The sequence below is a fragment of the Euleptes europaea genome, chromosome 15, assembly GCF_029931775.1.
Source record: "Euleptes europaea isolate rEulEur1 chromosome 15, rEulEur1.hap1, whole genome shotgun sequence".
In the NCBI taxonomy this organism is placed as follows: domain Eukaryota; kingdom Metazoa; phylum Chordata; class Lepidosauria; order Squamata; family Sphaerodactylidae; genus Euleptes; species Euleptes europaea.
In genome coordinates, this window is record NC_079326.1 from 26,868,029 (window position 1) to 26,891,724 (window position 23,696).

The 23,696-nt window shown below is 41.0% G+C and overlaps 1 protein-coding gene across 1 annotated transcript in view; it reads left to right on the forward strand.

Moving 5' to 3' along the window:
- Positions 1–12,073, forward strand: part of EPC2 (enhancer of polycomb homolog 2) — a 65,204-nt gene extending 53,131 nt beyond the window's left edge. The window contains exons 11-14 of the mRNA XM_056861113.1: positions 3,844–3,980; positions 6,480–6,636; positions 9,811–10,144; positions 10,820–12,073. Of these exons, the coding sequence (XP_056717091.1) occupies positions 3,844–3,980; positions 6,480–6,636; positions 9,811–10,144; positions 10,820–10,892 (701 nt within the window). The 3' untranslated portion in view covers positions 10,893–12,073. The remainder of the gene's footprint in view (positions 1–3,843; positions 3,981–6,479; positions 6,637–9,810; positions 10,145–10,819) is intronic.
- The last annotated feature ends 11,623 nt before the right edge of the window (positions 12,074–23,696 follow it).

Here is a 23,696-nt window from a genome sequence, read left to right on the forward strand (position 1 = left end):
TCTGGCCCTGCCCCCTTTAACCCCTCCATTGTTGCCACTTCCGCCCCCAGCCCTCTTGTAGTACAGAGGGAATACGTTTCTCCACGGCCCGGGTGGGAAAGGGTTAACACCGTTTCTTAGGTGGTCCTAGCAGCCCCATAGCTAACAACTCTTCTGAAAGGGGGGGAAAAGAAACTTCCTTTTCTCGGCAAAACAAACTCAAATCTGCCTTGAATAGAGGCTATTCCTGTCTGTGGGAGGGGGCGGATTGCCAGTCTTAGATCCTTCTGAGTGAGAGATCTGCCAGGACCCACGAAGGGCCAGACCAAATGATTTCGCTGGCCTTAAACTGCCCCCAGGCCTGACGTTCCCCACCCATGCTTTATTATATACTAAAGTGTTGGGGGTCTCTGAGACTATATTCTTATCAAAACTTCTGTTCTGATTTGCTCAGCACAGAGTTCCATCTTCCAATCTGCATGGAACTGTCATTAACATTGGCCGTTTGTACTCTTAGCACTGAATAGTAAGTTATGGGGGAAGTGCCCAAAGGCTGAAATGTGTTTGGGATACACTTTAATCTTGTCCAGAGGCTGTGGATTGACTCCATATGTCTTCAGCATTTAAAAGTTAAATTTCACTCTAACTCTGTCAGGAATTCTCAGAATCAGTGTGGTATGGTGGAACAAGTGAACTGAGAGAAGTAACGTTTCCACATGGATAGCATGGTATGCTCTCTGTATTGAAGAAAGAGGAAGAAGCTGCTTTGATCCTGTTTGTTCACCCTTGGTTTTCAAAATGTGGCTAGATATGTATTCTAGCCCCAAAGAAAAGTGAGTGTAGAGCAGCTTTTGAAAAACAGTGGCAATGCAGCAGTTATGTTAGGTGGTATCATGGTATGTGTATAGCCACAGTAGTCGCGGTAACAGTAAATGCTGCTTCTTAATTTAAAATTTTCAGTTTCTCATGTACAAAAAATGCTCCACAATAGGAGAGAGGTCTTGAGGAGAGCGGCACTAGGCACATGTGTGAAATCTCTGTTTTGTTGTTCAAAAAATGTCTTAATGGCATAGAAAACCATAGCACTATTAGCAGAGTCTGACATCTGGGAAGATTCTGCCCCAAACCATGCAGGGAATTTGCTACCTGCACAAAATCAGTAAAAATTCAGATGTTCCCCTCAAATCTTTTTCTGTATTTAATGTCTGGACAAGATCACACCATTGTGTTGTCAGAAGCTTAAAATGGGCATAAATTTGTGAGGAAAATTTAGCAATTGTCATGATTTGGTTGGTGAAACAGCCTGTGTGGTACGCTTTATAACAGCCTGTGTGGTACGCTGGTATTATTATCCCTGTATTGCATATGAGGGACTGAGATGTAGTGGCCTGCCCAAGGCTGTCCAGGAAGTATGTCGCTTGAAATTTGTGCAGCCACTTCAGATTCCTAGCTCATGCTTTTAATTGCTGTGCTTAATTGCCGTTATCAGTTCTTCTACCTTTTTTCTATATCTTGGATATCTTACTGCTTTGGGGAATGGGGGGACCATTGGTAGAGTTTGAAATGCTGTGGTTGGGTTTGTAGGGAAATTCATTAAATTGTTTAACAAATTGAACTACAGTGTATGTGTGAGTATAGGATGTTTGTGTTTGTGAAATGTATATACATACACTTTGCAGATGGCTGTCTAGAGCCAGCTAATATTACACATAGGCCCCTCCTTGGATAGCTTGCTGGTAAATCTAATCATTACAGTCCTTTTACTTCCTGTCTGCAGGAGGATGGAGAAATATACAGGAGTGATAATGTGTATGACCTTTTATTTGTCTTTCCCCCTTTGACTCCCGTGGGCAGTTTCAAGTAAACCTGGAGAGAAGACTAGGGCTGGCAGTTGGGAGTGGGATTCAGTATAAGGCTTCCGGTTGCAGAGCCCCAGCCTGGAGAACATAGGCTACCATCTAGTTGGGTATATTGCTAAATGCAATCTAATTATCCCATGTGTTCATACCATAAATAGTCTTAATTAACTTGGGCGTGGATATTAAGTTTCTAGCAGTGCACTCCTGAATAGAACCCTAAGCCCACTGAAGTCATTATGTTTTTAAGGGTATATAACTCTGTTTAGGATTGCACTGTGCATGACCGAACAAGAAAACTAAGGAATTCATTCTCTGAAATGTTCCTCAGCAACAAAAATTATGTACTCAATTAAATCTTCCCTTTGTAACTCCTTGATCCAGTAAAAAGTAACCACAACCTGTGGTTCATCTTTCTACATTACAGAGGAAAATCTTTGTCTTGGTTCAGACATAATGCCAGGCGCTGTGTAAATAAGTTTGGAAGGAGCCTCAGACTTACATGCCCTCTCTCGTCTGCGTCTCGTGTGTTGTTCTCTTTCCCCCTTTCTATTTATGGCAAATCATTGCTTATAGGGAAATTATGATGACTTCTGCAATAGTGATTATCTAGAAATATGTTTAGAAATTGTAGAAACAAGGCTCTCTGTTATGCAAAATCGTTTAATAAGTGGTTAATAAAAGTATGTATCAGTACATAAAGCCATACATGAATGTCAAGTCTCTGATTAATAGGAACATGAATGACTTGAGCGGGGTTGTGCTAAAAATGAATGATAGGATGGTTGCAAAAAGGTTAAGGCCAGCTTCACTAGTACGCTTTAGGAACTTCTTAGAAATATTAAATGATTAACACACAGCACTTAAACCTTTTTCCTTCAAAGAAATAATTGGAAAAGTTGTCACATTTCTTTTAATATATAGAACACAAATCACCAAGGTCCCCTTTTGTCTGCAGGAGTGCGCCAGCCTGAAATCTTGGCAGTCACCTTACTAACCTGCAAATATAGCAACTTTTTTTAAAAAATTTTTATTTTTTATAAAAACAAACAAACAAATATAGCAACTTGTAGTGCTTTTTTCATTAAGAAATTCCTTTTATCAGGAAACCCCTAGTTTTTAAAAACAGATGATGTTTATATTTTTAAAGCAAAATGTCCCCAAGAATCCTAATGAACTATAGAATATTTCTGATAGTAATGGCTTGGATCCAGCAGAGTGTGACTTTCTAGCCCCTCCCTTCCTGCAGCGTAAATTCCCTTCCCCAAATGTTGCTCCTGTCCGGAACAGCATTTGGGAGGCATTTGGGGCCGCAGCGGAAGACGAGAAAGTCACACTCTATCCACAGAAGCATTTTGATGGATCCAGCCCATTAACTGTGGATTAATTCCATAAAACAAGTTGGGTCTCTAAGGTGCCACTGGACTCCTGTTTTATGTTGCTTCAAAAGACTAACATGGCTACCCATCAGGAACTAATTTCACTTGTTCATTTCATTAATCAGTGGTAGGTTAAAATGTGGATGTTAGCTGGAGTTCTAAAAAGGTTCCATTATGATGGCATTTTAAAAAGAAAAATAACCTGTTCATTCAGGCACTGTGTTTCCAGATGTTTTTCTCTTGTAGAAAGGCATCTTGGGGCATGGAACGAGTGCAGATGCAATTCCTGAACTTCTGGGGTTTACAGCATTTCTCCACACAGTTAATAATTCCATATGACCAGAATTGGGGCAGATAAATAAACTGTTTATTTAGTGATATGATAGAGGCAGGCAGTTGATTGTCCACTGCAGAGCACAACAGACAGTAGGCCAGTTCTAAAATATTAAAACAGTTTCATTAGGCTTCTTTTCATTGCTTAACTGACAATGTACCAATCATACGTACTGTGTTATACATTCCTGGTAGTTAAAAATATGTATAAAATGCCTTCAACATTCTTGTAAATGTGCTTTGAATTGCATTGTTTCTTGATGTAAATTTAAAAGCAATCACCTTCTTTTCTACAGTAACAGGGGGGATTACAGAAGAACAATTTCAAACACATCAACAGCAGTTAGTTCAAATGCAAAGGCAGCAACTTGCTCAGCTCCAGCAGAAACAGCAGTCTCAGCATTCCTCCCAACAGACACATCCAAAAGCACAGGTAATAGTCTGTTCTGAAAAAAATGTCTTTTCGTATACCAGAAACTTAATTCTGGAGCAGTTTGACCTTTTCTTTTGTACTTGAAATTATGTAAGGTTTAGGCTTAGGAATAGAGCCGGTATACTTAAAACTGGCTCACAGTGTACAGTTTTTTGCCCGTGCAACAAACCCTAAATTGGCTATCTCTGAGATAATGTAGACATGATTAACTGGAATGAATAAACTGTGTAGTCAGAGATTCCCCCCCCCCATTTTTTTCTGCTGTCAAATCGCAACCAACTTAGGGCAACTCCGTATGGTTTTCAAGGCAAGAGACGTTCCGAGGTTGTTTGCCATTGCCTTCCTCTGCATACTGACCCTGGTATTCCTTGGTGGTCTCCCATCCAAACACTAACCACAGCCAACCCTGCTTAGCTTCCAAGATCAGGCTATCCGGGGTCAGGACAGAGAGCCAGACAATAGCAACTGCCATGATGTTGGAAGTGGGCTGCCATTCATTGCTGGCTGTTCATGTCTGTGGCTGCCTCAAGCACTCTGCTAGGATGGCGTGGTGGCTATGGGGTGGGGAGGCTCTGAGGCAGCTGCTTTCTGGGCTGAAGATTATCCAGTCCCCCCACCATGGCCTCTCCTATTGATTCTCTATACCCCAACTGACCACAATAAAAAAAGGAAAGTGCAAGCTTTAAATTAAGTCATGTGCTCCCTAAAGGTCTCTTATTTGGAAACTTGCTAAACTTATGTGTGGGGAAATAGAGACCCCTGCTTCTTAGATGTGTGACTTGACAGAAAAGACACACAGAGAGATGAATAACAAAGGTTTATTTAAAAGAAAATGAAGTATTTAATAAAGTAAACATGATGTGTGGATAACTTAAATATATAAGGTAACGCTGGCTCTCAAATGAAGTAAAGAACCTCGAGGGGAGATTTGATTCCCCCTTTCTCTGGGAAGGTTGCTTCAGTAGGTTCCAGGCTGCTTTTCCTTTCACAGAGCACAGAACCTGCACACCCCAGTTAGGAATGACGGGCCCTTAACAGGATGCTTATTTGTCTTCCCTAAGTTGACCCCCAAGTAGGGCTGTTGATTTGGTTTGTCCCGAACCGAAAAACAGCCGAATTTCCCCTGATTCGGCTGTTTTCAGTTCGGATGGAACCGAACTGAAAAAAGGCGGGAAAACGATGCCCCGAATTCGGCAAATTCGGGGCATCACCGAATAAATTCGTCAGGTTCGGCGTTCCCGCCTTTTTTCAGTTCCCCCCCCCCCTGCGCGCCTTCAGGGGGCTTCCCTGAAGGCGCGCGGGGGGCTCTTTTAACAGATCTGCGCCTTCCAGCTGGAAGGCGCAGATCTGTTTAAAGAGCCCGCGCCTTCATGGAAGCCCCGGATCTTGCGCCGAATTTCGCGGATCTGAAGCGGGGGAGTTCGGACTTTGGCACGTCCCAAATTTAAATGGGCCGAATTTTGCCGAAGCCGAACTTTACCGAATTTTTTTTTTCAAGAGCCCTACCCCCAAGCCCTAAATAAAAAGCCAAATAAAAGCCTGGCTAAGCTGACATTGCTTTTCAGAGCCACAAATGCACTATTCAAAAGAAGAAAAAAAGTTTGTCTTACCCATCTTAAGCTGAAGCTTGCTCAGTCCCTCCCATCCAGTGGAGTTCCATGGGCTCTGATTGGCTGACAGTCATTTGGATTTGCATGAGGCCTAAATCACAAGGATTGGTTCAGAGCCCTGGAGGAGAGGCGGGACTGTTAAGGATGATTGCCACAGATGGATAGAGTGACTCCGGGTAATAGTAATATGTTTGGGGGCCCTTACTTATGAACATTTTGATATCATTTTGATAGCTTATTTGATAGTTCCACAAGTGGTTGCAACCCTAGTAGGAGAGTGTGGGGGGTGGGATGGGTGAGTTGTAACATGTGCTTACTCTAAGCGCCATATTGCCACCGTCTTTGTTAAAGCTGCTTACTATGTTTAATATTTCAATCCTATATTAAATATGGCCGCACAGTCATTTAATACCAAATACAGATATGTGTATTCTTCTGAAAACATTTTTCAGAAGCATGAATAATGTTTGTAGTTGCTTTGTTTGCAACAAATAGAAATATGTTATCTCCCCCCCACACCCCAGATAATCTTATTTTCAGAGATTGTGATCCAGAGCATTTTTCAGTATGTTTACATGCACACTGGAGCTTCTGAGTCGTTCTCCTCCCCAAAAAACAAACCTGACAAGCGTTTTCTTATTGAACAGGAGCAGCTGTTTTGTGGTAGGGGTGGAGAGTTACATCTTGAAGAACTGCTTGTTGTTTCAGAACTATTAGAATTTGAGGGTAACAGAAGTGAGAGGGGGGCAGAGTTCCCAACCCAAAGGTAGTAAGGCTGAATTCGGATCGTATTTAGAAACTTCTAGTTTATGTTTCTTATAAGAGGCATCAGATTAATTATATGTTTTGTTATTAGTTGGTAATGGTAATTGTTGATCGACTTCCCCAGGGCTCAAGCACCTCTGACTGTATGTCGAAAACGCTTGACTCGGCCAGCGCCCATTTTGCTGCATCTGCAGTGGTGAGTGCACCTGCTCCCAGTCGCAGTGAAGTGACGAAGGAACAGAGCACCAGCCACAGTATCAATGGTGTTGTTCAGCCTTCAGGTGTGAATTTCTTCAGTCTTACTTTTTCTAGCGAGTTTGTGAAGAGTAGGAAACAATGCTGATACTCTGTTTTGAGAGAAACTGAACAGAAGATTAGTGGGAGGAAAGAAAAGGAATACAGGAAATGAATGAGGCCAGCATGAGTGGTGAGTAAATATGGTTGAGAAGCAAGATAGAATCATAGAGTTGGAAGGGACCGCCAGTGTCATCTAGCCCACCCCCCTGCACAATGCAGCAAATTCACAACTGTATGCCCCCCACACCCCCAGTGACCCCTACTCCATGCCCAGAAGATGGGAAAAAACCCTCCAGTATCCCTGGCCAATCTGGCCTGGAGGGAAATTGCTTCCTGACCCCAAAGTGGTGCTCAGCATTACCTTGGGCTTGTAAGAAAGGGCCACGAGAGCCAGACACTGATGCAACTTTCCTGCCCTCCCTCTCATGATCTACCTAAGTTCACAGAATCAGCATTGCTGACAGATGGCCATCTAGCCTCTGCTTTAAAACCTCCAAAGAAGGAGAGCCCACCACCTTCTGAGGAAGCCTTTTTCACTGAGAAACCTCTTTAACTGTCAGAAAATTCTCCCTAATGTTTAGCTGGAAACTCTTTTGATTTAATTTCAACCCATTGGTTTTGGTCCAACCTTCTGGGGCAACAGAAAACAAGCCTGCACAATCCTGTATATGCCAGCCCTTCAAGTACTTGAAGATGGTTATCATATCACCTCTCAGTCATCTCCTCTCCAGATTAAACATACCGAGCTCCTTCAGCCTTTCCTCGTAGGACTTGGTCTCCAGACACCTCACCATCTTCGTTGCCCTCTGTACACGTTCCAGCTTGTCTACATCCTTCTTGAATTGTGGTGCCCAAAACTGAACACAGTACTCTAGGTGAGGTCTAACCAGAGCAAAGTGATACCATCTGGACACTATGTGTGATACAGCCCAAAATCACATTTGTCTTTTTAGCTACTGCATCACACTGCTTACTCATGTTCAGTGTATGGTCTAGATCCCTACATCCTTTTCGTACACACTACTGCCAAGACAAATCTCCCCCATCATATAATTATGCATTTGATTTCTCCTACCTAAATGCAGAACTTTACATTTATCTCTGTTGGAATTAATTTTATTAGATTTAGCCCAGTTTTCCAGCCTGTCACGATTATCCTGTATCCTGGCTCTGTCTTCTACTGTATTTGCTACCCCTCCCAATTTAGTATCATCTGCAGATTTAATAAACATCCCCTTGATTCCTTCATCCACATCATTTATAAAGAAGTTAAACAACACAGGGCCCAGGATAGATCCCTGAGGCACTCCACTTGTCACCCCTCTCCAAGAAGATGAGGAACCATTAACAAGCACTCTTTGGTTGCCACCTGTCAACCAGTTACAGATCCAGCTAACAGTAATTGGAGCCAAACCATATTTTACCAATGTGTCAACAAGAATATTACATGGAAGGCTTATCAAAAGCCTTACCGAAATCAAGATAAACTATGTCCACAACATTCCCGTAATCCAGCAATGTAGTAACTTTCTCAAAAAAAAGATAAGATTAGTGTGATGTGACTTGTTCTTGAGAAACCCATACTGGCTCTTAGAAATCACAGCCATCCTTTCTAAATGCTCAAGGACTGGCTGTTTGATTATTTGTTCTAAAACTTTTCCAGGTATAGACATCAAGCTGACAGGTCAATAGTTACCCGGATCCTCCTTTTTCCCCTTCTTGAAGATGGGGACAACATTTGCCTGCCTCCAATCTTCTGGCACCTCACCTGTTCTCCAAGAATTCTCAAAAATAATGGACAGAGGCTCAGAAATTACATCCACGAGTTCTTTTGGTAGCCTTGGATGCAGTTCATCTGACTGTGAGAACCTAGTTTCATTTAAAGAAACTAAGTGTTTATGTATTACCCCTATGCAGATCCTAGACTGCAGCTCTCCTCATCATATGTTTTTTTGCCATGTTGAGCACCGTTTCCCTCGCAAGAGAAGACTGAGGAAAAATTGGAATTGAGCAGTTCTGCCCTCTCTTCATCACCTGTTACAATTTCACTGTCCTGTCCCCACAGTGGGCCTACCATGTCCTTGTTCTTTTTCTTACTCTGAACATAGCAAAAGAACCCTTTTTTGTTGTATTTAGCATATCTCTCTAGCCTAAGCCCATACTGAGCTTTTAGCCTTTCTGACTCTTCCTACAAGCACTGGTTTATTTGTTTATATTCATTCTTTGTTATAAGACCCTCTTTCCACTTTCTAAATGAGTCTTTTTTATTTCTCAAATTTTAGAAAGCTGTTTATGGAGCCACCCTGGTTTCTTTAGGCTCCTCCCGTTTTTCCTTCTCATAGGAATCGTTTGTGATTGTGCCTTCAATATTTCACTTGTAAGACATTCCCACCCCTCTTGAGCTCCCTTCTCCTTAAGCATTTCTGACCATGGGACAATTATTGAACAAGCTTCTTACTCTTGCCTCGTGGCCTCTCTCTTTTTGACTAGTGAGCTAGAAAAGTGTGTGGTTGCTTCTGCACACTCACCAGTTCTCTTGCTACTTTTTGTCACATCTTCCCAAAGCTCTACTGGGCATATGCAAGCTCTGACATATACTTAAAAATGGTTTTCTGGATCTTGCCCTGAATTTTAGGAAGAAGAGCCCTAATATTCTGTAGCAGTTATACTAGAACTGGGTAAGCCTAGATTCAAATTCCCATTTTGCCATGAAGCTTATTGGGTCACTCTGGGCCAGTCCCTGGTTTGTATCCTATAAAATACATTAGTGGAGATCACAGAGGGAGATTTTTCTGCCTCTCTCTCCCTCTGCAGCCCAGTGAGCCCCCCTGAAATTTTGTTGCTGTTTGGTCAGTGGACCTCTTTGAACACGTTAGGGAGACAAAGTAGGGGTCTTCTGTTGGAGGGGAGAATTGGTGGAAATCACCACCCCTTTTTTTGACAGCAGATGTTTCTTTCTGTCATCAGCAACAGTTAGTAGAATACAAGCCAGCCTCTACTTCAGATTACATGCAAATGAGGATAAAATGAAATAAATAACTACTTAGTTCTAGATCAGTTCCACAGTGGTTTTATGTTGTATGTTATGCAATATTTTCTATTATTTAAGCCTTTTTGAAGTGACTTGAAATCCTAAAAAGTATGTTTGTCTCTAACAGCAACATCAAAAACTTTGTACTCTGCCAACATGGCTCTGTCATCTAGCCCAGGGATCTCAACTGTACAGCTTGTAAGGACCGTTGGCCACACCACCACAAACCACTTAATCCCAGCATTGTGCACAAACAGTCCTCAGACGCTTCCGATGAACAATTCTTGCCTCACGAATGCTGTGCACCTCAACAATGTCAGTGTTGTTTCTCCAGTCAATGTACATATCAATACAAGGACTTCAGCACCATCGCCAACAGCCTTAAAACTTGCCACAGTTGCTGCCAGTATGGACAGAGTGCCAAAGGTGACTCCTAGTAGCGCCATCAGCAGCATAGCAAGGTGTGTATAGAGCAACAATGGGACAAGGTTTGACTTGGGGCTGTGTACTTGGGTGGTAAGAGAAAAAATGCTGCGCCCATGTCTTATAACTGCTGTGGCTAATAGATAAATTCTGCAGTCTATATAAAACGTTCAGAATGAGTGTTATTTTCTTGATTTTCTTATTCTTTTTTTACTTGTATGCCTAATTGATCGTGGGGTTTTGTGAGACTTCGGAAAATAAGTTATCAAGAGCAGTGAAGCTCTACCTCCCTGCCACTGTTAATCTCGCTTATGGATGTGAGGGCGATCTGGCTGCGACATCTGTCACCCCATTGATTGCCAGGGTTGATTTGGCTGATCTGGCTGGCTAGGCTGGTATCCCCTACCTCACTCACCATTCCATGTGCGTCTCTCCCGAAGCTGCGCGCTCGGTGGAAGAGGACGACCATCCCAGATAGAAGGAGTGTACTGTTCTTCGGTCAGGGGTATACGATAGCTGGGCTCCCCTGCTAGAACCTCCAAAAAAGCTCAAGGTCCACTGTTAATCTCGCTTAACCATAGGTCTGACTTCTGATATTTCAGTGGATGTTGCCTGCTCATTTCAAATACCTTCCATAGCATGTAGATGGAAGCCCATACAGGCGGCAGGGCTGGCCTTTCCCACTCGTAACTGTTACGTGTTCCCTTTTTCAGAGAGAACCATGAACCAGAAAGATTGGGTTTAAATGGAATATCAGAGACAACAGTGGCGATGGAGGTGACATAACCTCAAAGCAGCGGTTCGACCTGTGCTGATGGTGTCGCCATTTGTATTCCAGCTGAATGCAAGACAGCACTCTGTGGATCACAGGGAATTAAAATGGACCTAAAATGGACTATCATATCGTATAAAGTCGATATAGTGTACATTTTGTAAAATTGGGGAAATCACTACCTTGTAAAATAGTTTATTTGTATCATCAATATTATTTCTGTTACTTGAATAGTAGATATTCATCATCATGCTTTTGCACTTGAATTTGCAACTGAATGGATTTAAAAATAATTCTTTAATGGGATCATGAGCATGAAATGGGATCCTGCATCACTTGTTTTAACTATTTATTTTGCCATGTTTACATTTTGTATCTTGTAAAAATAAATCCAACTTTGTGTCTAAAAAAAAGTTAAAAGATTCATAGCTAGTAAAAATTCTTGTAATTTTTTTCTAAAGGAAATGTAAAGTTTTCACTTGGTTCATTTTGTTTCACAATTTTAGATGGACTTTTTGGTAAATACTTTAGTGGCATTTCACTGTCAAATATGAAGTTCAAGGCAAAATAGTATTTTCTATTACTGTGCAGGGGAAAGGGATGGATCGATACATGCAAATTTAATGTAGTAACCCACTTTTCCATATATTTTGAATGTATATTTCTATTTATAATACCAGTTTATAAAAAATAATTACACAGAAAACCTGACTAGTAAAAATTATGCATCTAGCACATATTAAACTGTGCAGATATGAAGAAAATTTTCAACTGATTATATTTTATCTGAAGTCTGCATAATTTAACCGGCTTTTAACTGTAACACACCACATAAATGATATTTTACCAGGTATGTATTGCATTATATATCATTGCAATAATTATTGGATGTCTAGATATCGAGCCATCCCAGGTGGTGGGGGAGGGGGGAGGGTTGTGGCAGATTGTCTTTCAATTTTGGAGAGTTTTCCTGTGGTTACAAGGCAAGTAACGGGTTGGAAAAAGTCTGACTGTAAGCGTTGGACACCTTCGTAGTGTAGTGTTTTAGTGACTTTTTTTATACGGTTCTTGTAAATTAGATATGTGTAGTGGTGTTTCAGAATGTTTGTTTATGCACTAGTTCAGACAACTTTCCCTGTTACTTGTTCTTGATAAGTGAAAACTGCAGGGAAATAAAAATACATATCAAAACATGGGTACCTTGCATATGTGTTTATTTGCAATGTAGAGGACAATTTGTTAGCTTTAAGGTTCTAGTAGATAATCTGATACACTACTTATCATGTACCACTGTAGTTCAGTTTAGAAAGAATGATATACAAATACAAGTTTCTGAGGGCATATGACCTTCTGAGCCAGTAAATGCATCAAGCAGGCGCTGCATGGGGCTGGATCTCCACTTCCAGCAACGGGCCACAGATATAATTCTCAGCAGTGGGCATAATATTTTGTGCACATCACTGAACCAAGTAGTGCTGATCAAAGCCGACATCGTGGACTCTGTACAGGGGGAAAAGTATGCAAGTAGCATGCTTTTGTTGAGTCAGGCTCATTTAGGCTCTTATGTATATTAGTATGCGTTGCACAAATAATCCCTGCCTCACAGCTGCAGTCTGCTTTTACAGAATAAATGGAAATCCATTCTTTGATTCTGCAAGTGTTAAAGGAACCTTCAGTATTATCCTTGGCTCATTTTAATTAGCTTCTTTCCAAATTCATATTTTAGAAGTGAGCGCACATTTAAGGCAATAAGTAGCAGACTCAGTTTGATTTCTTGATGGTGTACTTTTATTTCCAAAGGTACACAATGTGTATGAATGCTATCCTCTTAGTGTCTGTGCATTAATTATTAATTTACGTCTTCTAAACTTCAACGCATTGGGTGCTTTGCATCTTGGCTATCAGCCTTTAGAAAACTGAAGCATAGGAGAGAGCCAGAGGACCTTCTCCCCATTGGTAGCCGATGCATGTTTTTACCTTCAGGTAATTTTAAAAATGTTGCAGAGAAGTAAGGGATTGAAATTGCCTTTTGCCAGTATTTTCAACCCATATTTTGTCCCTCCTTGTACTTTGTGAGAATGTGATACTAAAAAAAAAAAAATGTGAGTAGTCTAGGAAACTTCATACGCACCAGTGAACCTGAGCTTTTGGTCCATCAGACTGGTTAATTAATGTAAGATGTTTCTCAGAGGTCTACTGGAATGTACTAAAGAGCCTAGAGAAGCAACTTTTTATGTAGTAAAGTGTTTTGGCATGGTGGAAGACGATGCTTGTGATATAACAGTGTCAGAATCCAAGTGCTTTGCACAATTACTTTGTTTTATTTATTCTACTTTATTTGAAACATTTCTATCTTGCTTTATCTCCTCCAGCTCAAGGTGGTTAACAAACATTGCCAGGGTGCAAGGACAAATAACAGTCCAATTAACAAGATTTTAAAAATGCACAGATTAAAAACAGAAGTTTAAAAAATGGGCAGAAATTAGAACTGAAACATTCAAAATTTAAAAACAATTCAAAAGAACACAGCTTAATCTGTTGAAACAAGCTTGCCCCTTTTTTGGGGGAGGGGAACATACTGATGAAGTTAAGGCACACATAATTAAGATATGCTTGCACTATTGATAAGTTTTAAGTATGGTCCTGGAAATACAGGGACCCCAAATGGGTTTCACATGACATTTCACTTGAAGATGACCTTGTTATCTCAAGAGTCATGCAATCTATTCAGGATTTGCATCGTTTCAAAATACATCAACCACTTAGTACCATATTCAAGAAGATAGCAGGAAGTGGATCAAAGAGTCTGCCCATGTGGAAAGGCAAGGACAGAAACACCCTTTTTTTATTCAGATGTGATTTATATTAATCTTTAAGATCGTCTTTTATAACTCCATTGATTTCACACTTCCCTGTTTGTTCTCATAATTACCATTTAATTTATATGCTGTCTGGCAAAGATAAGGCTATTGCTCTATCTGGAGTTTATTACTTAACAGCTGCCTTGAAGATATGCTGAACCTAAATGCTTATCTGCCTACAGGTGCTCTTTTTGTACTGGAACTGGAACTTAAAGTGAGACAATTTAATTCATGTCCTATTATTTCTGAGCTCAATTCAAGGTAGCTAGTTCTTTCTATCATGACCTAAGCCCTTCATATTTAGAAGACTGACGCCCTGTCTAGATCAGCACACTGGCTTAGGTCTTTGGAACAGCTCATATCTGTGCCCTCTGCTTGACAGGCTCCTATTTATTATGAACATTTTCTATTGTAGCCCCAGGCTTGTGGAATGGGATTCTGGAGGAAGTCTAGAGAAGACTCTCCTTGTTGATGTTTCAAAAGTGTTGTAAGGCAGTCCTTTTTCGGAGGGCATGTCTTTTTGAGCTGTAATCCTGTTACGTGATTTTCAGATTTGGGAAAGCTGGCTGGTTTTTAATTGCTGTGATTTCAATATTATATTTTAATGACTTGGTTGTTAGGTACCTCATATTCAAAGAGGTGAGATTTAAATGTTTATATACTTGAGGACTGAAACACTTTCTACTAGACTTCAGAGTCAGTAACAGTCACTTAGATTCAAGTAGTAATTTCTTAATATGTGACTGCCACATTTAAACAATATGTAGGGCATAAGTACTGGCTGTGAGTGAGTCCCTATGTGGACTTTATGGCAAAAGGAAGCAATTACGAGTGAAGTGGGCATGGCCAGTCAGGGATGCAGGTTAATAAGCAATGGCACAGAAAATCTCTACAGGACACAAGTTCTACTGCTCTATCAATCCATCTTGTCTCAAACTCATTTGAAGTAATCCTTCCATGCAATTGGAACACAATGTTTTGTTCTTTAATAATGTATACTAATTAAGGAAAGTGTAGTATAGGACAAAATGTCACGGTTTGGCTATCAGCCTTTTGGATTGGAGCGAAAAATTACTCCAATGTCAAATAGGGGGATGACTCAGTGTTCAAATGTATTGATCAATAAGTAGTGTCTATAAATTACCCTTCAAAATAATTCTTCTCATTTTAATAGAAATGTACAAGTTGGGGAACCACAAGGACTTGTGGGGGGCATATTTTCCCCTCCGCCACTAATTCTTACCCTTCCCTAAAAGCTCCCACAGCCTCTCCCCTTTTCTTGCTTCTTCCCACCTACCAGCCAACCTAATTTTAACTGGCCCCATATCTTCAGCTTTCCCTCCTTCCCTCATCCTGGCAGCCTCTCCAGAGGAAAACTGGCCAAGTTGTGTGGTACAGGCTGCTGGGTCAGGCCTAGTTGCGTGGAGGGGAACCAGCAACAACTTGTATCTCATTTTCCCCTGTATCCTCTTTCACACACTATTTCCTTTTCACTTCCTCCTGAGAACCCCCATATCCTCACCTTTCTCTGCTTCCTTCCCTTCTCCCCATCCCCCAAACAACCTGCTAGTTATTTCCCGCCCCCCATCTTCAGCTATATTTATTATTTAATAACTTCATTTATATTCCATCTTTCTCCACCCTGGGGATCCAAAAGAGCTTATATCATTCTGTTTTATCCTCACAACAACCTGTGAGGTAGGTGAAGATGAGTGTGTGTATGCGAGACCCAGCCACGCAACCCAGCCAGCTTCCATGGCAGATTTGAACCTTCGTCTCCTAGATCCTAGTCTGAAACTGTAGAAAAGAGCAAGAGTCCAATAGCACCTTAAAGACTAATAACATTTCTGGCAGGGTATGAGCTTTTGTGAGTCACAGCTCACTTCTTCAGGTACCAGTGATTATACATTGTGGGCCAATGTGTGTATGCTGATCCATGAGATGGTTACCTACATGGTGGTTTTGCTTCATATTATATACATGCCGGGAAGCCACAGCCAATTTCCAATCCTTAGCACTTATGTGCACAATAAAAAGAAGCATAACCTCTGTGCAAGCTGAATGTGCTTGCATGCAAGGATTTGCAGTGCCGTCTTAAGCAGAGTTAAGTCCATTGAAGTCCAATGGCTTAGAAGAGAGTAACTCTGCTTAGGATGGCACTGTCAAGATGTGATTCAGGGAGCAATCCTAAGCACATTTACTCAGAATGAAATCTCGTTTCATTCAACGGGTCTTACTCCTAGGAAAATGTTCTTAAGATCGTACTTTCAATTTAGCAGATTGTTTAGCCAAGATGCCTAATTTTGGACGAGGATTGGAATTGCTGCATGTGTTTATTTAATTCAGAACAGTTCCTAGAAGCTGCCTAAGTTTTTACTGGAATAGAGTATATGCATCAAGATAATAATCCTAGGCACAGGTATATCTGGTTTAAATATCTTCCTAGAAGTATAGGCTGGAATATAGAATAGAATCCCCATGCTGTAGCATGGTTCTCATTCTGGAATTGCCAGAATGGTGGTGTGGTTAAAAGCGGTGGACTCTAATCTGCTGAACTGGGTTGGTTTCCCACTCCTACACATGAAGCCAGCTGTAGACCTTGGGCTAGTCACAGCTCTCTTAGAGCTCTCTAAGCCCCACCTACCTCACTGGGTGTCTGTTGTGAGGAGAGGAAGGGAAGGAGATTGTAAGCCGGTTTGATTCTCCTTAAAAGGTAGAGAAAATCAGCATATAAAAACCAACTCTTCTTCTTTCAGAGCTTGATCATTTTTGAGAACTGTAGCAGTAAAAAAAGCTGGCTTTTGGATGTGGCAAACTTTCAAATCCCTGCTTATCTATCAAGATAAATAGGTGACCTTGGGGAAAGTTACTGTGATTGTAACCAATATTACAGAAAAGAGTTGATAGCCTGATCTCATCAGATCTCACAAGCTCAGCAGGATTGACTCTGATATTTTGACTCTAAATATTTTGATGGGAGACCTCCAAGGAATACTAGGGTTATGATGTGGAGGCAGGCAATGGCAAACCTCTATGAACGGCTCTTGCATTGAAAACCCCACCAGGGGTCACTGTAAGTCAAATGTGATTTGACGGCAAAAACAAATTTGATCTGCAGTCCAAAGAGGAAGTATTGCATACAAATTAAATAAATTTTGGTGTAACGGGGAGTAAAGGAGTGTCAACATTAAGCACAAGTCTGGAAAAGGACCAGCAAAATGAAGTATTGACGCTGAAAAACATAAAGTCAAAGCTGTAGCCCAAACAGTCCTCAAAAGGCAGGCCAGGTATACCTGTGGCACACTGGTCAGGAAGCACAATTTACAGGAAAGGACATTGCCACAGGAGAGTCTGTCCCAGCAGCAGTTACATGCCCATGGGACACAAAGAAAAGATACAAAGGACAGTGAGTGATAGGCACTGAAAGAAGGTCCTGTGCAAAAAAAAAAAAAAAAAAAAAATGGGGCCACTACAGAATGATGATAGGTTTGTAACAGTGTTACTGATACTGCCACATTAGCCATAGGATGACTGATCTCAGGCAAAAATTCTTGGAAACATATTTCAGTGATGTTAATAAGACTTCTTCCAAGTAACACTGAAAATAATGGTTTGGTATTGCAGCATAATAACAAAGATATATGGGGGTCTACAAAGTGTAAAGAACCATCTTGGAAAGAAATATGAACTCACTCCAACGTTTCCATATGTGTACCTTTTATGTAAAAAGTACAGTCTGCTGTGATGATATCATGCTGAAAATAAGAACCAAGCCCCCAGATACGGCATGCATCTTTCAGCTTTTGAGAATCAGCCCCTTTAGTTTTGATTAGCAGGAAATACATTCTACCCATTTGCTGTATTTTGTACAGCTTGTTGTCTTTTCACAGATTGGAGGTAACAAGGATTGCTATCTGGGGATTTTCTGAAGTTGGGCAGTTGGTTCAAGATTGATGTTTGATTCTCTACTTCTGGCTTTTTGTTAAAAAAGACAAATTGAGTTGTTGATGGATGAAAAAGTAAAGCTTAAAAAGGAGGTCCAAGTAAATGAAAAAAAGATCAGGTAACAATAGCAAGCTTTTCAGAAACAGTGAGATGGTAAAGTTTTTGGCAGATAATAGATACTTAGAAAAGCGGGAATCATCCCCAATGCCTAACATTGCATTCTAAGAAGAAGCCTTCACGGTAAGTAGCCAAGGCTCTTTTCTTCTGAGTATACCTGTTTAGGGTTGCTCTCTAAATTACATCCTACTAAATACATCTATTTACTACCAATACTACAATACTAACAGAATAATGGGGGTAGTTTTTGCTTTGTGTACAATATATAAGAATTCAGTTTGAATATTGCAATGCAGTATGAAATAACTATACTTTTATCTGGCTAACCATCAAAATTCTTGATAGAATATAACATCTAATACTTTTATTATTTCTAGAGCATACCATTTAATTTATCAGTGTATAATGTAAAAAGTTGGGGTTATAATGTTAGCATACTTTCCCCCCCCCTCCCAGTAATGAGACAGGTGACTACTGAACTAAAAACCTATATCTAGACACAGATCTCTGCTCCCAGAAATTCTTTATGATTTAAATTATTTGATTTAAAGAAATACTTTAAGGTTGAAGAAAAGGGGAGAAAGAAAAGAAATTCAGGATTGAAATAAATACATTTGGTAATATTGTCGAAGGCTTTCACGGTCAGAGTTCATTGGTTCTTGTAGGTTATCCGGGCTGTGTGACTGTGGTCTTGGTATTTTCTTTCCTGACGTTTCGCCAGGAGCTGTGGCAGGCATCTTCAGAGGAGTAACACTGAAGGACAGTGTCTCTCAGTGTCAAGTGTGTAGGAAGAATAATATATAGTCAGAAAGGGGTTTGGTTTGAGCTGAATCATTGTCCTGCAAAAAGTATCAAAGGTACATTAATGATTGGCACGTTACCTTTGATACTTTTTGCAGGACAATGATTCAGCTCAAACCCAACCCCTTTCTGACTATATATATTACTCTTCCTACACACTTGACACTGAGAGACACTGTCCTTCAGTGTTACTCCTCTGAAGATGTCTGCCACAGCTGCTGGCGAAACATCAGGAAAGAAAATACCAAGACCACGGTCACACAGCCCGGATAACCTACAAGAACCATATTTGGTAATATTTCAGAATAAACTGCTTATGATGATACTAACAAAGCCTTTAGCATGATGAATGCTAAAGGCCTGAATCGACTTGTTAAAAGATGGACATCTATGGCTGTGTTTGTAGGAGATTTACAAGCAACAATCAGTTTGGATGGCTACTCCCTCACAAATGGTTTGAGTAAAAATTCATAGTTCCAGGGTGCTTGTCTTGCTGCAGGCAGAGAGTGAGGTCCAGAGGCTCAAAGCATAGCTTGGGAAGCAGTCCAAGGTCATACACAATTTAGGTAGAGTCCAAGATACCAATACAGACAAGGGCATTTTAAGGCATGAGTCAGGGTCAGTCCAAGAAGTCAAGATACCAGGAATCCAAAGTATAGCAGAAAGCCAAGGCCAACAGGGAGATTGGTGATGAGTTGCTTGCACAACAGCCAAGCCCACTTGATGACTTAAGTAGGCCTGGGGGGAACCAGCTGTTGCTTGTTATCCCACCTCAGCATTTCCTGCCTGGTGATCCTCATTAATCTTATAATTGTCAGAAGGGAGCGCTCCTCGCTGGGCCTGCAGTCTAGCACTCCTTTGCTCATGTAGCTGTGCCCTGAGTCTCCTGTGCCTCTGCTCCAGTGGCTGGGAGGGGGGGGGCTTTCTGTTGGCACTCCCTGTAACTTGGCCTCTGACAGGTGAGTCTCCTGTGCTGGGTGGCTGTAGACATGGGGAGGACCTGTCTGCCTGAGGGTGCTCTGATTGCTGCTGCTCAGCCGGCTGCTGCTCCCCTCTTTCATAGCCTTCAGCTTCAAGGTCTTCATCATCTGAGGAAGCCCCAGCAGGCTGACCCATGACAGTGTCCAACAAAGTAGAGATGGTGATAAAACTAAGAACTACACAACAGAATTCACTATTTGATTATGCAGGGAGATTTATACTAATTAAATGGTAATTGAATAAGGAAACCTGGACATTGGGTACCAAAAGGCTTCTAACAAGCATTGTAACTATGCCTCCTTGTCACTATTGGTTATGTTGTAAATCTGTGCTGTTAGGTAAAGCTGCTAAGCACTTTTTAAAAAATTGCAGTGTAGAAGAACCTTAATGGTGGGTACACAGTTGCAGTTGTTATCTCTGTTCAAACACAGTGAGTACATTTGTTTAAATTATGTATTGGTTTAAAATGTTTAATATGCATATTTTTAAAAACATTTTCTACAGGGTCTAATTAACTGTTTTGCCAAATTTCCTAACTGGTTTGATATCATTACTGCCATACAGTATATGGAATGTAATGCTTCCAGATAATGCCAGGTATACTCTCTAAAAATTTCCTGGCTAATTGTAGCTTTTATCACCTCCCAACAGCATACAACCTATAGACATTCAGTGAGCGTCAGGAAGAACATGACATTTCATTTCATTTATTTTATTTATACCCCACTTTTCTCCAAGTATCTTACTACATTCTTCCCTTCTCCATTTTATCCTCACAACAAACCTGTGAGGTAGGATAGGTTGAGTGTGTGTGACTGCCCAAGGCCACCCGACAAGCTTCCATGGCAGAGTGGGGATTTGAACCAGGTCTCCCAGGCACTAGTCTGACACCCTAACCAGAAGCCCCTCCCCCAAAGCATTATGTTACATGCAAATACTTTCCTACCTAGACTGACATAAAATATGTGCTCTGGCAATTAAAAGGTTACACTATATATTACTGTTTGTAAGTATTTGGGGATAGAGTAGTTATGTAGCTCTTTTAGGCAATAGGAATTGTGAATGTGGCTGTTTACAGTCTGCAGAGTGAATACTATTGGTCTAAGGCAGTTTGATCATGCAATCCACTTTTACCCTGGTAAATTGTTTTGGTAGGGTTTTTTAAAAATTAAACAAGTTACTTGTCAGTTCATTAAACCAAAAAAGCAGGTAGCTATGTTGGTTCATAGTAAAATCTGAACACAAAAGCAATGAAATACCCTTTATTAAGACCAACCAAAATAAAACAACACAGTGTGCAAACGTTTACATTCTCTTTTTTTTATTTTTTAAATTAATTTTCCAAACAGAAAACTACCACCCGAACAACAAACCTTTTAAAAAACAAACATGGAAACACTATAATACAAAAACACAAAATACATAAAGTTGAATCAGATTAGTATGTATTTTATGTATGTAATAAAGTTTATTTTAAAAAAAAGTTGAATCAGATTATTGACAGAGGGTATGGAAAACATTTTCTGATTTATCTTACAATTACTGATAAGACAGGGATTCATTGATGGCATTGGGTTTTTTAAATAATTCTTTATATATTTTGGACTTAAATCCTTTTCCATAATCTAAGGAAGGGCTTAGATGGATGCTGAATACCTTTCTGATTTGTGTATAAAATAAAGTCATGCCACTTTTCATAGAAATCTGATATTTTAGCTTTACCTTTGACTACTCTAAGTTGACGTGTCAATTTTTCTGCCATAGCTATTTGCCACAGTTCGGATGATTTTTAACACCAATTTCTGCCTTTACAATATTTTCCATTAAGTTAGATGACATTCAAATAAAATCTATTCTAGAATATGTATCGTGTCTATGTGCATAATCCATTTTCTGTGGATTATCTACTCTCCAAGCATCTATGAGATTGGTTCTTGTAGGTTATCCGGGCTGTGTGACCGTGGTCTTGGTATTTTCTTTCCTGGCGTTTCGCCAGCAGCTGTACCAAGACCACGGTCACACAGCCTGGATAACCTACAAGAACCAATGAACTCTGACTGTGAAAGCCTTCGACAATATCTATGAGACTGTTGTGAAACCGTTGCCAGTTTATTTTTCCTCTTCTACAGACTGGATGTTTAAAACTAGAAATGGAGGGGGAGGAAAATATTATTTTAGGCCAGGGGTGTCAAACATAAGGCCCGGGGGCCAGATCTGGCCCCTTGAGAGCTCTTATTTGGCCGGCAAGCCAGCCAAGGCAGCCACCCCCACCACTCTCAATCTGGGCTGGTGGGCCACGGCTGGCCCCTCCACATGGCATATATGTCATATCTGACCCTTGTAACAATTGAGTTTGACACTCTTGTTCTAGTCTAGGCCATGGTTTTAAGGCCTCTTTGTGCCATCATCATGTGTAAAATGTTTTGTTGATTCAATGGGTGCAGGGTGTAGCTGGCTGGCATCAGGCTGCATCCTTGGCATGTTGGGAACAAGAAAACAACAACAACAATCTTAAGAACCCTTTGGACTGAAAATATAACAGCCATTGAGGTAATTGTGGCTTTCTCCTGAAAAACTATGTATAGAAATGCAGTCACAATGTCATGTGTGAAAATAGAACAATGAAGAAAAGAACGATGAAGAAAAGAAACCTGAATTTTACACATGAAATCCCAAGCATTTATTGTGAGAAAGTATTTATTTTATTTATAATTGTGCCTTCCATTAATATGTTCAAGGTGACTAGCAGCAATCAAAGTTGTATCAATGCAACATAGAAGTCTGAGGGCTTGCATTGTGCTCAGCAGCAGGGACTTTATAATGTCATATGGCTGCATTAAAGATGGCTAAAGGATGGCTGTCCTTGGGCCTTTCCTCCACTTGGTGTCCTCTCTGCAAGGAGCTGGTTCTGCAAAACATAGCACTGTTCCAAACAATTGTCTGGAAAGGCTATTAAATTTTGTGCTTATAAAAGACCTGAAAAAAACCTGCCAATTTAACTTTTAGGCTTTATACAGACAATGGTCTCCCCCACACCCATTCCACTTTTGCTTCTGGTAAATTGTGTGGACAATTCCTGTTGGTGTTTTTAATTGCCAAATATGTTCTCCAGGAGCTACAGTGTGGTTGCCAACCTCCAGGTGGGACCTGGAGATCTCTTACTATTACAATTGATCTTCAGGTGACATAGATCAGTTCACCTGGGGAAAATGGTCACTTTGGCAATTGGACTCTATGGCACTGAAGTCCCACCCCTCCACAAACCCCGCCCTCCTCAGGCTCCGCCCCAAAAATCTCCAGGTATTTCCCAACCTGGAGCTGGCAACTCTACCCATGTTCAAAATTCTCACTCAGCCACTTTGCTTACTGGCAGTGCAATCTCCAGCAGCAAATTTCAATGGGTTAAAAGCAACCATACCTAAGATGGCATTGTCAATCACCTTGGGCCAGTCGCTCTCCCTCAGCCTAACCTATCAAACAAGGTTATTTGCAGGACAAAATGGAGGAGAGAACCATGCATGCTGCCTGCCATAAGCTCCTTGCAGGAAACCTGCAACAAGAATGTTAATGAATGATAACAATGGATTTAAGAACATAAGAAAAGCCCTGCTGGATCAGACCAAGGCCCATCAAGTCCAGCAGACTGTTCACACAGTGGCCAACCAGGTGCTTCTAGGAAGCCCACAAACAAGACGGCTGCAGCAGCATTCTCCTGCCTGTGTTCCACAGCACCTAATATAATAGGCATGCTTAGGGTTGTCAGCCTCCAGTGGTGGCTGGAGATCTCCTGCTGTTACAGCTGATCTCCAGGAGACAGAGATCAATTAACCTGGAAAAAATGGCTGCTTTGGAAGGTGGACTCTATGGCATTATACCTCATTTAAGTCCCTCCCCTCCCACACCCCTCCCTCCTCAGGCTCCACCCCTAAAACCTTCAGTTATTTTTCAGGCTGGAGCTGGCAACACTAGACATGCTCCTTTGATACTGGAGAGAATAGGTATGCATCATTGCTAGTATCTATTTTGACTACCAGCCATGGATAGCCCTATCCTCCATGAACATGTCCACACTACTCTTAAAGCCTTCCAAGTTGGCGGCCATCACCACATCCT